At 41.2% G+C, this 17,798-nt stretch overlaps 1 protein-coding gene across 1 annotated transcript in view; it reads right to left on the bottom strand.

Annotated features, from left to right (window-relative positions):
* CMIP (c-Maf inducing protein) overlaps positions 1–17,798 on the bottom strand; it is a 136,843-nt gene that overhangs the window by 6,083 nt on the left and 112,962 nt on the right. Inside the window, exons 11-18 of the mRNA XM_075765927.1 lie at positions 10,745–10,810; positions 9,612–9,638; positions 9,104–9,152; positions 7,507–7,614; positions 4,876–4,992; positions 3,261–3,401; positions 2,245–2,292; positions 1,333–1,479 (exon numbers count right to left, since the gene is read on the bottom strand). Coding sequence (XP_075622042.1) covers positions 1,333–1,479; positions 2,245–2,292; positions 3,261–3,401; positions 4,876–4,992; positions 7,507–7,614; positions 9,104–9,152; positions 9,612–9,638; positions 10,745–10,810 — 703 coding nt within the window. The remainder of the gene's footprint in view (positions 1–1,332; positions 1,480–2,244; positions 2,293–3,260; positions 3,402–4,875; positions 4,993–7,506; positions 7,615–9,103; positions 9,153–9,611; positions 9,639–10,744; positions 10,811–17,798) is intronic.

Consider the following 17,798-nt stretch of genomic DNA (forward strand, 5'->3'; position numbering starts at 1 on the left):
AGAAAAACTGACTTGTGCGCACTTAACCACAGGCCATCATTTAATTAGAATGGTGCCTTTGAAGTCTGGACTTTGTATGAGAGAGCTCCCACCCAGGCTACACAAGATGGTTATGGCAGTCTCAGCCAGTTCCCAGCCTCATCACAAAAAAAACCCACCACCATAATGCAAGTGGTATTAATTAGCTATTTTGGTCTCAAGAACAATGTACTATTGATTGGTAATTGTTCTATTGACTGACTTAATTTCTGCTGTTTCTACATTCTGGATTAATGGAAACCAGGATATCGCAAAATAAAATGGTATCTAAACTCTTTTTTGTTTTTTTTTAAATTAAAAAAAAATAATTATACAAAAAGCAGGCTCTTTGTCCAGTGAAATCAAACTCATTTTGAGCAAGACGCATCTAAGTTTTCATATCCAAAAGTTACATTGTTAGAAAAAATCTGGAGGAGATACAAGACAGTCTTAAAACAAGCAAGCAATCAGATTCTACTTCATATTCCCCACACAAAAAGACAAAATTTCTGGGATACAAAAGTAGTTAGGAAAACAAAACAAGATATTTACATGACATGTGAGTGGAAAAAATGCTGCTTTTTGTGGTTGCACTGAGAATAACCATATTTTCATTGAGCACTACAAAAAGGTGCTAACGGAAAATGGGGAAAACCTATTCAGTGGAGAACCTCAGAGACCAAAACCAGCAGGGAAATGTAAAAGAAAAGTTTAATTTTAAAAGCTCTTTCAATTAACAGCTGAATAATTTATTCAGTTAACTTGGCCTCTTTTTGCTTACAAAATAACCATGTGCTCATTATAGTTTCCTTCTATTTAATCATTATTTGAGTTTCTTTTTGTTGCTATTGTTTTTTAAGAAATTCTGGTTGATCAGCATTCAGGGCAATTCACTGCCTACACTGCACAGATTCTGTGTTTTGCTCGATCAGATGAGCTGCACAGCATCTTTTTTTTCATCCTAAATGGGTGAAAGCATAAGCACTTCTCAGATAAACAGCAGAACATGTACTGTGAAGTACAAAGTATCAACCATGCCTAACTAGAACATTCAACCCAAGACAGCAGCAACCCTTTTGTAATTAAAAATAAAATCAAATTTAAAAAATAAAGACAGAAAAAGAAAAAAATCAGCCTCCAAGATGAGCTAGACCATAGAAAGGCCCTGTAAAAATAGCATGACTATTCATTCTAAGCAAACCTCTCATTTTAAGCAAGCCTCTTCACACACACTTCCAGTGCTCACGTAATGCAAAATTTCAGAATTAGTCAGCATTGGTGCTTGCTCTGAGTTTCAGTCTGCAACACACCTACCTGAGTTGACCACAGGTTCAGCTGCTTGAGTGAAGGCAGTTTAATGAGGTGCTCAGCGCAAGCACTTGTCACATTGGTAAAGGCCAGGCTGAGGTTTTCCAAATTTCCAAAAGACCCCGAGCTTAGCAAGCGGGCCAGGTCTGCATCCTGAAAGCAAACAACAGATTGATAAGCAAGATTATTGACGAGTCAGCCTGCAATCATCTGCAGTGGTGTCACTGATACTGTTAACCAGCAAGAGTTGCACAATTATACCACTTGTTTACAGTAATACAGAACCACACAGAGAAGTTTCTGTTTGTTTGGCAAGCAGCTGGGCTCTTGTGGCAGTGTTGCTTCACACACCCTGGGAAAAATTTATCCAGACATCAGGACATTTCTTTGCATGTGTATCCTTATGAGACACAAAGGCTTCAGTGTCAGAACAAATGTCGAAGATGGGTCTTTTAACTTAATGAAGATTTTGCTCCAAGGTCTAGATCCAAACTGTGGTCAGGACCGTTACTTGGCCTCAGTGAAGTTAGTCTGGGTTTACACCAGGCTTAACTGCAACAGCGATGGTTCTCTTTCAGACTTTCATGTCTAAGATCCAGAACTGGACACTGTGAAGCCTGCTTTTTTAAGGCAAAATTCTGTCCCCAAATCTATCATTAGATCGTACTGTAAATTCCAAATCTGCGCACCAGTATAAACCTGACAGTCTGATGCTTGTACTGGCATTGGAAACTACTGCACAGACCCAAGAGCAGAAATGTGCCCTTACTTGTGTAAACTCCAGTTGTGTTGACAAAGCAAGTGGAATGGCTCCCCTCTCGACTGACCAAAAAACCACTGTGCCCCACGGCAAACATAAATCAAGTGTTTAAACACAGAAAGACAAAGCTCATTTTTCTATTGACGTGATTAACTTACTGTGGACTTGGATGGCAGTGTTAACCTTGTGGGACCACCTTTTCTTTGCTGTAAGAGAGAAGATATTTTGTTCAGACAAGCTGCCATTCTACATTTCAGACCAACTGAAGTATAGCAAGCTCTTCACTAGAGCAAACCCTGCTCTGATTTCAAAGCTCCCTACCAGTCCTTTCACCTCTTCCCTGCTTTTTCTGCACTGACAGATTTTTTTTTTTCCTGAGTGTGCTAAATGCAGGCCTATTGCTACCCAGGGGATGTCCACTAACCGCAGCTAGTGGCCTTCATGCCATGGGTCAGCATTTTGTCTGATTTAGCCTGTCATTATTTGGTTACTTTCTCTTTAAAGGAAAGAGCCTTAAAATGCTGGACTAAGATAGCAAAGGGGTTGAGATTCTGCAGCTGATAAAATAATTTGTTTGACTTCAGAAAAAGCATATACATTTCAGGCTGGGAGCAGGAGTTAAGGAAGACAAATATAAATGTGAAAGAGGGAAGAGGAAGACTGTGGGTATGTTTGCATAGGTGAAAAAAAAGTGCTAATAAAAGCAGATATATCTTCAATTTGTAGATCCTGTCTTTAAAATCAGGAAAAAAAAGTTCTTTTCTCATAGGCTCTGGCTCTGAGAACTAGACCTGAAGACCATCTCAGTGAAATGCTGTGAATGTCAAAGCATTAAGAAATGCTGGCCAGCACTAGAACCATTTGCTACTCATATGTCAAAAGGTGGCAGAATTTGACAAGCTGACTTGTAAGATCTTAAGACAGCAGGATTTCACCTTTATTCTTTCACACAGATTTTAAGGTTATTGAATATCATTCATAAACATAGTATGGGATTAGAGACATCAGTAAATATCACACAGTATATATATTCACAGTAAAATCCTCCAAATACTGCTCCCATCCTGTTGTTAACTGGGAATTTCACACCCTGCTTGTCTTTCTTTTGTACCTCCATTTCTGGAGAGTACAGACCACGATGTGCTATGGCAATACTGCATGCAGGGCGACATACCAGCTCTTTTAACTCCCTCTGCCTGTCACACAGCTGTTCATACATTCTCTTTCCCACGTCTGTGCTTTCCAGGGTAGAGATGATCTGGAGCTGGGTGTCGTTATTATCGATGATGTTGTATTCCAGCATCAAACACAAAATCTAGCAGCAGAATGAAAGAAGAGCAGTCACTGCAGTGCTTACATTCAAATTTCTTCCAAATATCCTAATTATACTGGGCATGCTAGTTTAAATTACTGGGTAAGTTTTTAGAGGTGCATTATGCAGGCTAGATTAGAGGATCTTAGCAACATTTACTGACCTTCCAACACAAGAAACCAATTTTTTATTTGTAAGGAATGAACTCTAATCTCTGAAAGTCAGCCTATCTATCCTGTCTTCCATTAGTGCTCATTTCTTCTGACTGAGAGGTGCAATTACTTTGCATCAGTCCTGGAAGATGGCTTCATGCCACAGCCCTCTTCAGAACAGGTACAATCGATCCAGTATTTCCCAGGTACACTAGCTAGACTGCAGATTGGCAGACTTGGAACATTACTCGTGAGAAGCAGAGCCAAGCACTTCCCTAAGTGCTGGATTTTCTGTCCCTAAGTGTTGGGGTTTCTGTGCAAGCAGAATCCATGTGAAGTGTATCCAGTCTATGAGACAGGATGGGGAAAAGCCAGACGGGCTCGAGAAGATGATGCTGTGAGCTCGCTGCTGTGGCCAGGACATCCTCCATCACATAGGGAACATGACTGACTCGCCCCTGGGCAAGGGGCTGCCAGGAGCAAGTTAGACACCAGGGGATTCCTGAGGGTCACACTGGCTTAGGACATAAGCTGCCCCCTCCATGCTGCCTTTCCTTTTCAGCTACATATCATGTCATTGGAATTAAAATGCTAAGGTTTTATTCCCTCCATAATTTAAATTATTTTTAATGAAAAAAACCCCCTAAAAATCAAGCAACATTTTATTCACATTCATGCAGCACACTCATTTATTTACTGGATTAAATTAGCATGCACAGCTCTAAGGCAATGAAAAATTGTAACTCCTTCCCACCTATTTAACCACTCTCTATTTCCATTTAAAATATATGATGACATTTATCAAGAAACTTCTCTAAAGAAATGCAGAAAAATACACATAAACTATTAGTGCAACAAAAATAACCAATCATAAGCACACAAAAAAGTGTATTAATGCAAGTAAATAAGGTTTTGTAAATGCACTTCTTGTGCACTGCTTGTTTTGCAGGTGGCAAGACAAGCATCAGGCATTTAGTCATAGAAAAGCCTTGTACTTCTGAATTCTGACCCCTTGCCACAGCCTACACCATCGTGGCCATTTGTTTCCCATCTTAGGCTCTCCAACTGAATTATAGTAAACAATCTCTCTCTCCAAAAATTCTTGCACCCAGCTTTCATGTAATTCACGCTCGTATCTACAGAACAACTATATTCCGTCCCACTTAATCAACAGAAACACAACTGCCCACTGCTGGTGTTTGATACGACACAAACCTGAACTCGGCTTCTCTAGTTCCGCTAGATCTAATTCTAGGAAAGGCAGTGTGAAACCAAATCTGAACGCTGCTCGTAAACCTATATGACTATGTGTGTTTAGGGCTTACCTCTACCATCGTCTGGTTACCCCTCAAAGCCAGTAGCATGCAAGGTCCTAATTTATTTTCAGCCAGTGAAAGCAGGAACTTCTTTGTTTTATAGCAAGATCCCATTAAAATATGAACCTATTTGAGAAACAAAGCTTGAATTAGAGGTGTAAGCCTAAGAAACACATATACCTCTGGAAGAGACATTGTTAGGCAATCAAACAAACGTAAGTATTTGCAACAAACCTAAAAAAAAAAGGATGCCCTCATTGCGATTATGGTTGCACTCTCTCAACAGCTTTATTCCTGACTGGAAGTGACTTTTTGAAAAAGGTGATGCCTAGTGAGATCTGAGGGAGCGGGTAGTTTTCTTCCGTAACGGAGCTCAGCTGACAGCCCAGAGGCCTGATACAGGCTCCCCAGGAAACATCAGAGCAGCTGTGCAATTGCCCCCATCCCTGGTAACATGATGAACCCAGCCCCAGGGAAACCACAGGAGATTTTGCTTTCGCATCTGTTTGTGGTTCAGTTTCTCTGGAAATGCCAGCTGGTGAGCACGGGTTGTGTGGGCTCGGTGCCTAGGTAAAAGGCAGCGGTGCTGGCGATCTGCTGGCTGAACGCTAGCCTTGGTTAAGGGGTGGCGATGGAAAAAAATCACGAACACACAGGAGCTGACTGGGAAAGGAAGGAGTGCCTTAAGAAAATCCAGCAGTCCTGAGCCCTAAGTCAGAGATGACTTCATGTGCTTTCATGCCCTTGGGTCATTATCTTGCTTTCTCTTTTGCTCAGCTTTCCCTGAAAGGAAAGAAATGCTGACAACACCGCCTGAGTAAGACTCCTCTGAGTACACTAGCTGACGAAAGTGTCCTACAGACTCTCTCCTAGCTTCAGAAAGCATTGGATGGTATCACATAGTAACACCTATGGCAGAAATGCAAAGCCACTTGTACAAATCAGAGTCTCTTCTCACCAAAGAGGTTGGCAATATTCTTTCTATTTAAAAGCCCTAGAGATCAGCTACAGACAATTTCGGGTTCCTAGCTGAAAGTCTTATTTTACGGCCCAGACTGCTGATTCATCAGCTTGCTGGCAGAGCACTGAGAATTTGTAGTTTCCAATGACCTGGGCAGTAAGAGCTCCATTATGTAGACTCAACATCAGTACTACTCTACAATAAGCTTGTAAATAAGTTCTGTGGTCCCCTTGGTTCACGGTATTGCCTGGATTACGTTCAATACTGCTGAAAATATCACAACCATGCCACGATGGGGTCAATTGTGTGCGGATCATGTGCTACCATGCAGTTCTTCTTCCTCATGGCTTCATTAACAGCAAGGCCTTTAAAAAAAAAGCACAAAATCTTTTTTTCTAAAGTATCCATCAGCTCAGGTGGCCTTTAAAAGCAGTAAGCTTCAAGCCAAAAAAGGATTTTGTTCCATGCAGTTATCATTAAGCATTTTTGGAGGTTTTCTTGAGCGACTGAAAATATTGACACTAACACTAATGTAAGGTCCATCTCAGAACAGGATGTTTTTCAAACGTTATGGTTAGTTGTCAGCAGCTCTTTAAGTATTTATCAACATCCTTGCAAAGGGCACAGAGTACTGCATATTAATGTGTGTTAGCATTGTGCTTTCTCATGCACGACATCTCCTGATGCTCATAAATATCTTGGACCACAAAAGCTCTCAGGAAAAATGATACAGTTCTGAAGAAATTTTCAAACATAAAAGACACAGAATCAGTGAAGAGGGATGAAACGTTTTCTGAACAGTCTTTGTCTATTATCTGTTTCAATTTAAGAGTATAGACAGATATGCATGTTCTTTACGTCCCAAAACGTTCAGCATGTGGGAGAGGCACAAAGTGTAGATCCCCCTAAAAGGCACTTAATTGTATACCCAACAGCCGACTTTAACAAACGTTTTTCCCCTTACCAAGGAAAGGAAGTAATATCATTTCCATCTTGCTTGCTATACAGAGAATTAATACACAGTGAGACCTTGACCCAGGTTGCATAGGAAGACAGTGCCAGCATCAGTGATTAAAACCTGTCTAGTCCTTCTAAGAGTTACAAAAGAAGTAACTGCAGGAAATGGAATGCTGGTTTCTAATTATACCTCCCCACAAAAATGTAACTGGGCAGAGAAACTGCTAACACATTTTTATATCTATCCATCCTTTGATTAATTCAATGTTACTGTCGATTTTAAGTTCCAGGGTAACCTATAAATGAAAACTATAGGTGTGGATGTGCAGAACAGTCTGTCTCCTGTCTCCCAGTATTCCATATTCTTTAAGAGAGTTTTTTTTATAGAGACACACAAACACACATATTTATAAATAAAAGAATACATACATGTATGTGCACACACATATCAACATGCACAGTTTTGTGCATTACACCACCAGTGAAAAAACACGCCAAAGTTCAAAAAGAGGAAGCTGTCACATTAACCAAATTGCGACTGCAAGGAAGTTCAATAGATTTGGTGACATAAAGATTTAGATTTCCTGATAAATGCTTGTGGTTTACAGAACCATGATTGTGATAATTTTTTGACAAAAGCAAGTAAATCTTGTTACTGCCAACTACACATTAGCTACTTACTGCAAAGAAGTTACTAAACTCGCATTATTGCAGACACATACCATACTGGCAAACAGCTCTCCATCATCATCACATGCCACTCCTCCAGGGCTGTAGAGCTGGAACCAGCCGTCTTTGCCAGCCCGCACACTCAGCAAACATGAGTGGACCTGCCAAAAAGTGAAGACATTGGGAAGGTTACAGATCCTGCCAATAGTCACCAGCATCTCCCACACTGGGCCAAAAGAAGTAACTGCAAAATCAGGGACTGCTGGAAATTTCATGGTTAATATTCCAATCTACAGAGCTGCAGGCAAGTCTCCACTCCCAGAATCCATTTTTTCAGTATAAACACGGAGGGAAGCTGTATCATCGCTAATTGCATGGCCTTTTTCATTCCCTTTACACAAATCAAACACAAAATGGCTCTAATCTAGAACAGTTCTTTTCACTACGGGGAAAAAAAAAAAACCCACCACCAAAAAAACCAAAACCAAAAAGCCTCAAATTTCTGAGCTTCTGCCATTTGCCCCCCATCCTCCCAGCATGTGTGTCTATCCTTCTGATGTGATCTGCATGCCAAATGCCTGATGGCTTGCTCATTCCAATCATTAAAATTCATACTACTTCTGCTGTAATAAAACTTGACCAGAGTCAGGGTGAAGGAAGTCCACAAGGAAAATTCAACAGGGATACATTAGACAGAAGTTGCACAGAAGAACTGGCACCAGTGAGCAACCATTAGTCTCAATTTGGCCCACTGTAGAGATTACTGTATCTAGTCTCACAATTTAACAGATGAGTCATAATTAAGCTTCCCACCCTTTTCCCCCTTTGAAGAGACAGATGTTCTAGCTCAATTTTTTTGGGGGGTAGGGGGTGTGGGAGTTAAAAGTCCAAGCTCTTTCCTTTGGGCACGTAACACTAGTGACAGATGACGTTCTGTTGCCATTCTAAGACAAGAAGGTCTCTCTTATCTGACCAGGATTACTACTGCTCACAAAGGCTAAAACAATGAAAATCAGGAGTTCTGGGCAATGATGGTCATGACACAGCCTCCTCACTCACAGTGGGGGAGCTTTCTTCCCTTTATGCCAAAACCAAAATTAACGCGGATGAGAGGTTCCCTCTGACTCAGCCAAAGCTGCTCATGTTGAACAAGCTACATGTGCACCTATGAAGCAGTCAGCCACCACGAGGCTACAGCTACGCATTCATTCCAGTAACACACCTCCCGCACCCTTTCTCCTGCTAATTCATGAGAATTACGGTTATTTGCACACAATGTAGCTGAAACACAGCTAAATAAAACCTGTTATTTTGTAAGCTGTATGGATCCATGGATTTTGCTTCCCTTTTTTTGTACAGAAGATGAAAAGCTGGGAGAGATTCAACAGAAATCTTGCTGGTTGCAGTTTACTGCAGAGCAAGGACATCAACCGATGCCAGACAAGGAAGTCACAACACATGTTTATACATAAGGCAAGAAACCATTCCTACTAAGACCGTGTGCCCTGAGTGGCTATTACTCCCTGAGAGACTTAAGCACAGCAAAACCACACCATGTTTTGAAACAAACTACTTAAGGAGAGATCTTCCGAACAAATATACTCGCAATCCTTCCAATTAATACTCTGTGTAAACTGTCAATAAACTCACTTCTTGCCTCGGGTCTTCTGCAAATCTCTGAATCACGTATTTCAGCTCCCTGAAAAATAGAAGTTAATAGGGTAAGTAGCTGCTAGTTGCAGTATTCACATGTGTCACATTTCTCTTGGATTACACTTTAAACGATATATATTCACGCACTTTAGAGAGAAACAAGTTGAACTGCTTCCACAGGAAGGAAACATGAGGTCTAAAAGTGATTACCAAGGACAGCGTCTGTTCAAAATAGTCTAGAAAAGGTTTCAGAGACATGCAGTGACAAACTGGTTTGTAAATTCTATCAGCATCCAGTGTCTTTAGTCCTTGGGCTCCTGCTGTCACAGCGAATTAGAAAGAAAACTACATCTTTTTATTGCTAACAGAACATGCTTGCAGCCCCTCACAGATAAAAAATATTAGAGGTACAATATTGAATAATGCATCATTGCTCTTACTGACTAATACAAGTACTTCAAGTAATTACCCCCTTTAATAAAACAAACAAGCCCAAGAAACTTACTTTGTGAATTTCTCATGTGCAAGAGCCCTGAAATTTAAAACAGGAAACAGAATGAGGATTTGGGACAAGGTGGGGTGGGGAAACAAAAACCAAACAACCACTTTTCAGTTCTTTCCAGATAATAAAAGGATTTGCTAAGCAACTGCAGCACACAAGACAAAAAGAATACTCTTTCCAAAAAAGATCAGGTAAAGTCTCCTTCATTAACCTAGAGGCGGGGGAAAAATGAAGGGGGGGGGGGGCAGGGAATCACTCTGAACACATCTTGTAGCTCTTCCTGAGTCCTGTCTTAGACAAGGCTCTGACTAACGTCAGTGGGAGCTTTGGGTCAGAAGAAAGTAAATAAAAGACTTAACATACAGCTATGTAATTAAAACCAGAATTTTGGCTACCTCCGAGAACCAGGTGAATTCTTTAATTGCAATGCAATTACGGTACGGTCACAACTAATTAACATCATACATCAGTAAAGCAATTAATGGCCATTCTGTGAAGTGCCTTGCATCATGGTATGGTTTACACCTCCCCCAGGAGTCAGGTTTGACTTAGGTAAATGATGTCTCTGTTGCCTATCTCCAAGCTCTCGCAGTAGCCCAGGTAACCTGGCACGGAGGATTAGACTTCTCTGATTCAAGACATCAGGTCATTAGGGGATGTGATAAGCTAGCAAATTGTACAATTATAGGTTGTAATGTTTGTCCGTGGAGGTCTGCATTTTATAAACACTACTGTTCATTAATAGGTTTCCGAGGGAGCTTGGCTGATCTGTAGGGTAGCTTCTTCATTTAATGCAAAATACAAATGATACAAGTCTCTGTGACGCCAGTAAAGCATCCTCCTCCACTAAATCTCTTACTTTACTCTCCTCCTCACCAGCTTTCCTTCCTTTCTTGTCTGCCTGTCTCTAGTTAACCGTTTTTCTCTTCAGGATCATCTTGGAGAAACAGGGAAGGAAGATGAAGATGGAGAAATCTTTGCATGCCTCTGCATCAGCCAAAATCAACTCCAGATTCTAAATCAATACTAGAAGCACAAAGCTCCTATTACCATCATTTTTTAGCTGTTGTTATATTTCACCGTAAAACAACAGTAACAAGAATAACCCAGTAAATACTAAGATGGTACAAACTTACTCCTTGGGAAATGGGATAGGTTGAAGCAAGCTGGCCAGTGCTGGTCTCCAGTCATCATAGTCTGACCTGAAAAATGAACATTTTATTAGTAAGTTACCAAGTATTAAATACAGTTTGTCAACAGTTAGTTCAAGAAGTCAAAAGCTTTGTACTGCAGGGACCAGCAACCCTTCTGTTTTACTGAGACACTCTAAAGATCTACAGTGACATTTCCCTCTCCATTTTCAGCACATTCTCCACTGAGGCACAATAAATCTGGTATTTAGAATGACCTCCAGGGAGGCCTTCTTTATGTCAACTTAAACACATTTGCTGTTTATGAAACCTGTTGACATTTAATCACTAAGTAATACTTTCATCTAAGTTGGTACAGCAATTACCAGGCCACTGCTACTTACAGCTCTGCTCTGCATTTAATTGGACTTTTTATTTCTTTTTTGCTATAAAACATAAGCACATTTGTAAAAACAAAGACATCCCCCCAATCAATTTTCGACCTTGGCACAAAGGAATGGGTTAATTTAAATAGTACAAAGTCTTTAGCTTAAGAGGTGAGACACTAGAGAAGGAAGCACTGTCAAAATTAAGAGTGAAAGAGGACAAATGAGGATAAGCAGAGCAGAAGTCAGGCCAGTGGACCCAGTAAGAAGTGTCTCCTCCCTGTTGTGTTAGCACCACAGCTCCCAGCTGATGAAAATTGCTTTCATCTCTGCATCAATATACAGAACTGTCCTTCTACGAGGAGCCGTCCATAAGGGGATGCTCGTGTGCACCAGGGTGAAAAAGAGACCGTTTTGCTTTACAGCATGCGCTGATCAGTGCAAACCGCTCTCGCAGCAAAACGCCAACTGCTTGAACACACGTGGCGAAGCAGGTACGGCTTCTCGTGTAGGAATGGCGCTTTGCACACTGCCACCCCTCCCCTTCAAATGAGCTCAAACATTTAGTAATTAGTTAGCACTAATTAGCAGCTGTAACAACGCACTGCGCAAAGGGTACAGCCGTTGCAAGATGGATGAAGTAAAGAACACAGAGGGTAAAAGTGCATTTGGTAAGTCAGCACCAAAACAGGGCACAGAACCTACCAGCCAAAGCCCTGATCCTGGCACTGCCTGCTAGCTCACTTTCACTCCGATTAACACCAATGAGAACACAGAGAGAAACGTAGGAAACCTCATATGGGGTGAAACACCTTGGGATGTCTGTAGAAGATTGTGTAGAAGAGCCTACAGTCGGCTGTTACCCTTTGGATTTCAGTTTTAGAAGTCAGATTATTGGCTGCAGCTTACTGCAAACTTGGCACAAGTATGGTGCTTCTTTAGGAAGGAACGAAGTGTAATGTTCTCAAATGGACAGTATCTACTGATAGTATTAGAAACAGACAACATATGCACAGAAAGCGTTCCAAAATAATGCAATTTTTGCAAAGAGAAGGTTCTAGCCCAGAGAAATAGAAGATGGATGCATTTCCAAAAGTCTCATCCATTCTTTGAAGTGCATAAAACAGATTTGCATAAACTAATAATACAAATGACAGCCCACAAAGGCACGTTCATGGACACAAAGAAAACTTACGTGCACATAAGAAGCAACATGCAGAGAAATTTTAATTGAAGGGGTAACCATGACGTAAAAATCAACCAGGAAGGGAGTTATCACTTGCCCAAGAGTAGTATGAGTTCAGGTTACAAAGATATATAATATCCCATGCAAGTAACCAATCCACAAGAACAACTGTGATCCAATAGTAGCTTAACATATTAAAAACCAGATGAATGCCGTACAAACACACTGTGGGATGGGTTAGTAGCTCTTCTTCCATACCGCTGTGCCAAAGTTCCAAGTCCAATACAGACATTTTTCTTTCCCATACCAGGTGCAACCTAGCACAAAACTAACTGTCTATCATTTCGGTAGGCAACTTCACCAAGTAGTCCTGCTCTTTTCATGGGTGCACCACCAGAGAATCCTAGCACATACTTTCCAGTCATTTCCTGAAATCCTTCTACCAAGAGGCCAAGAACGACAACATTGCGTTGGGTTCAGGAAGATGCCTCCTTCACCACCTGCAGTTGTTAACCATAAAAGCACTTAGGCACGAGGCTGGGGCTTACACGCAGTTCAGCAATTGAGGTGGCACTGGCCAGGCAACAATCTCAGCGCTGGTTCTCTTCGAAACACTGAACAAATAGCATTTGAGAGTCTTGGCTATGTCCCCTAATAAATACAACTTGTTTATTTTCCTCTTGTTCTCTTTAGTGTTTGAGACATGAAGCACAGCACACGTGAAGCTACAGTAATCCAAAAAAGAAACCTCATGCCCATGCCAGTTGTGCTAGAAGACATTGAGCCTGATTTTCTCCTCCATCAAGAATTCTGTTCTCTGGTCTAAATTAGGAGCAACTCTGAGATAAGACAAGTTAGTGTTACACTAACCTAGAGCGGTCCCGAGTCAGTCACTGATAGGGCACTTTGTGATCACCCATTCACAAGGTTCTTTCCAGAGACAAAAACCTCTTACCTGCTTAGACACTAAAGAAATAAAGAAGATGACCAACTTTGTTTACTGCCTCAGAACAGCAAGACATGAAGCAAAACTTCATTGCAAGGGGTTGTTTTACTGCTTAGTCTCTGTAAAATGAATATTGTGAAACACCTGAGGATAGGGCTTTCATACAAACGGAAATAAGTCAAGGAAACCTCTGATGTAGCACCTCTAGGATGAGCTCTCCAGTTCTTTTAACAAAGCTTTGATTAGTTAAGGCTCTCCACAAGACTATTTGTTGTTTCTGACCTACGCACAACTTGAATGGGACAGTGACACAGAACTCTGACCTGTGTTCAGAGTCATCTGAAAATGTCTTGTTTACCTACCAGGTTGGGTTTTTTTGGTTTTTTTTTAATGTACACACCGTTTGGAAACTCCTACTTAAACCAGTAGCTGATTTTACTCTTAAACCAACACACTTTTATTGGTAGATACAAACAAATTTAAGAGGAGATTTTTGAGCAGAAGAGAGCCGAATGTCAAAAGGCTGAGTTAGGAAATTCAAATGTGTTAAAGGTGTTTCACATTACATGAGATAAAACACATACAAATCTTTCCTAACAGAAGCTTAAAAGCTGAGACCCACTTGGAGGCTTAGTTCCCATGACATCTCAGGTTGTGTTACACCACTAAAATTCCTCCTTGAGCAATCTGGAGAGTTGTGATTAGTAATAATGTGAACCAATCAATTTTTCATGGCTGATCTTCAAAGGAAATTGCAAGAGGAAGAAAAAAAGCTGCTTGGTAATAGACCAAGACCGAGTGAAACACTGCAGACAGAATTGGATAGTATCACACTCTGACTTTTCTTGAAGCTGGGAGTTACGTATGGCATTCATTTGCAGAGCAGGTCTGCAAGAGGGCAGTGAAAATAAACCATAGCCCGTTTTTCTAGAAGGAGAAGAAAGAAAGAAAACCATCTCCTGTGAAATATATAGAGTTTGGTCACATGAATGGGACATGAACATAAAATCTACGCAACCTGTAATCCCTTCGATCTGAGCTAGGAAACATGAAACAAACATAGCACCAGAATAAAACTAAACTACTTATTAAAAGCCTACGGTGTTTCTCCTCCTCCCACCTATTCCCTTTTCAAAAACATTTTCCTACTGTCTGTGCTCATCTCATCTGCACTCTTCTTTCATTTCAGACAGTTGCCTTTTTTTTCTTTTTTTTTCGGTCCATTCACAGCTCTAACACAAGAGAGAAGTGTTTGAAGCAGGGAAAGAAAGGGAGATAGATTAGCTCTGGCTGCAGTTAACAACCACGGCGATGAGCCAGACAAAGAGGCCACACCAGGAGGAGGAGGGAGCCCAGAGCTACAGGGAGAACTCGGGAGAGCGCCTGTGACAAAATCCCATTGGAGCTCTTCAAAGGGTGCTGGGCTGGAAGCTCATGCTCATCACACAGCTTAAATCCCAGGATTGGCCTAATAAAAGCAGAGGGGGAGAAAGACTCCCTGACGTACTCAATGGCTCTGACTTTTGAAGGATTTGCAGACAACCTGCAGCCCTATCTATGGGTTCCTGGGAAATGGGTGCCAAGCAGGTGAAGGCTGTCAGAGCAGTCACCTGCTATTGCACACAGCTTTACTTACCCAGAAACTATTTTTTGGGGACTGGCCGGAACATTGGCCAACCATAATAATTAAATAATCCCTGACTGCAGTGACTTTTGCCTTTGGGCCATCGTCACTATCGGCCTGCCAACATAATACATTTTCCTTCCCGGGATCACCTTTCACCAAAATGAAAACCTGCCCATATGTCATGTGCGGCACAAACAATCCAAAACATATTAGCAGCCCAGGGCAACCCTGATAAACATGACATAAGAGAATTCACTTGGGATATTCAGAGCATGCCACTGACCTATCGGGGAATGCAGGGAAGGCAGGGGAAGCTCCAGTGGGAGCTTGCGTTTGGAAAGCTGTCGGTCTTATCACCAAGAGACTGCAAGCCCCGAGCCCTCTGTTTTTAAAGGATAATAAAGAGACAAGAAGCAACTACTTGGAAGCAGCCTGTTTCTCCAGACTGAGCAGCTTGACAAGATCAAAAATCTTTTAGGTAACTCTTCCGTTATCAGATAATAATAAGATGATCAAGCCCCCCAGACGTGTACCTTACCCCTTCTTTCCCTGGCTCTAGGTCCAACTCCTCTGAATTGTATGACACAAGGTTTAGCTGAGGGCTCCAGGGCAGGCTGAGAAAAAGCCCCATCAGACCTCCTGTCATATAAGGCACAAACCTGCTATCTGCAAACAGTGAGGTGCCTTTTCACGTTCAGCCTTCTTTTGAGCTGGCCTTGTTTGTTTTTTCACAAGAAGAAAATTTAGCACCGTTGAAAGGCCCTAGAAAGGTCCTGCCCGTGCTGCTGAGAACAGAAAAGACCTCCACTGCCCACAGTTGGCACGGCAGCATCAGGAAAAAGCAGTGCAAGTTTGCCCAAAGGAGCCGACTGGTCACACAGCCCCGAGAGAGGGGTAGAAGTCTTTGGGCATCTGGAAGGACCCTTGCCACTACAGGCAGCCATAGAAACAAAAAAATAACACAGACAAAGGGTGACAGCTTACGATACAACATCGTCATAGCCACAGCCTCCCTGAGAGGTGTCTGTTCTTGCAGCCACTTTAGTTTGCTATTTGTTGATCCGGATTTCACTACAGGCACAGTTTAAGTGTTCCCCCCTTATGCTGGGTGTTTCCAAAGGAATCAGCAGGCTCCTTCAGGTGACACGCAGACTTTGAAGATATCCAGTCCAAGGAAGAGGACACACAGCCCCTTTTACTGCAAACTTGTCTGACCACAGTTGTGCTGTTCAAGCAAAAGTTTGGCCATACAAGAAATTCTCTAATGCATGGAAACATTAACATGCAAGTCGGAGCTGGACAATGCTAAGCAGCTCCCACAGCCTCTAATTTAATACGATGAACAGAAAGATTTCAATTAATTTAGTGCATTTCCTACGAACCAGTTTAAGACTTGTAGCATTTAGGAGGCACTGACTGGCATCAATAACACGATCAGAGTCCAGAATGCATTAGAGGATATTGACACAGAAGTTTGATCCACTTTTGAGTGCAGGACAAAAATAGCACGTTCCACTAGAGACCATGTCTCCTTTAAAATCTGCCCAGACTTTGGGTCATCTGCCAACATCTTTAAAACCAGGATTTTCTGTTTTCCTTTAGTATGCAATAGTTGGGTTCTGTTACTCAACTACATTAGAAAAAGGGTGAAAGATATTCGTGGTGCTATGATAACGGCCACACAGATGAACTTTCTAATCTGCACATTTAGAATCTGTGCAAAAAGTCAGGTATTACAGTAATTATTAAATAATTGCTGTTACATTTTTATCGATATTAGAAGTGCTTTTTTCCCCAGAAAAATCAGTATTGTGTAGGAGTTAGGTGAACAATAAAACGTTCTCTGCTGAAGATACTGTTAAGAATTCTTTTTTGCTAGACTTTCAATAATTAAAATCTGCCTAAATAAATTACTCCCTGCTGCCCTAAGTTAATTATGTAAAAAAGATATCATTGTTGGTGACTCTCTTGTTTTGATGATGATATTGAGTCAGACACCTAAAAGAACAATTAAATTCAATGCTAAGCAACTTATTTATGTTTGGCTTACCACCATTATTAATAAGAACATTATTTTAGTGACTGCCTGCTGAGAGCTCAGCTCCTGGATAGCAGTTGTTTTATAATTAATGTTTTCTTCCTACTGGCATGTCCTTCAAATCTCTTTCTTCATATTCTCATTTTTTCAAAGTACAGTAACAGTATTTAGTGCATCAGAAAGCCTTTGTTCAAGAAGAGTTTGAGCATGCAAGGAATCAGCATCACAACAGCGTTATCTTGCATTTTTGTTAGTAACTACTAGTCCTTCTACAATGCTTTTCCATCACTGGTTACAGAGTTAAAAACAACATTCAAAATCTTTACCTGTATAATACAGATAAGAAAACTGAGGCACAAAAAGAATTAACTTATATAAATGCTCCTAGTCAGCCACTGGCAGAATGAGGACTCATTTCTGCATTAGTGCTTTCAGGTCCGAAAAAAATCAAACGGTGAATAGGAATGGAAGGGAACTCACATCAGCAGAGCTACAATATATACCAGCCATGGCTCTGCCTTAGAAACTGTCCTGTATTCTCATCGGTTGTGATTTCTCAAGCAGGGTGTGGACCCTGGCGACACACTCTGCAGAGAGTTGCACCAATTTTGTAGTATCGCTGGTCCTTCACTATACACATCCTGTATAGCGTTCCTTCAGAACAGAATCTTTCAGAATTACCATTGTACAAGCTGAAAAAGGGCACAAAGCTCCTCCACACCTACAACCTGTGCAATAACAACAACAGGTTCCCATTTTCACTGTTGCTATTGAAGAGCTTGATTTTTTAAAAGGACAGTGAACACATAAAACACTCCTCATGTTATTTAAAGGTATGGAGAGAAATAAGAGTTCTTTGTGCAGGAAATTATATGGG

The sequence above is a fragment of the Balearica regulorum genome, chromosome 13 (assembly GCF_011004875.1).
Source record: "Balearica regulorum gibbericeps isolate bBalReg1 chromosome 13, bBalReg1.pri, whole genome shotgun sequence".
Classification (NCBI taxonomy): Eukaryota; Metazoa; Chordata; class Aves; order Gruiformes; family Gruidae; genus Balearica; species Balearica regulorum.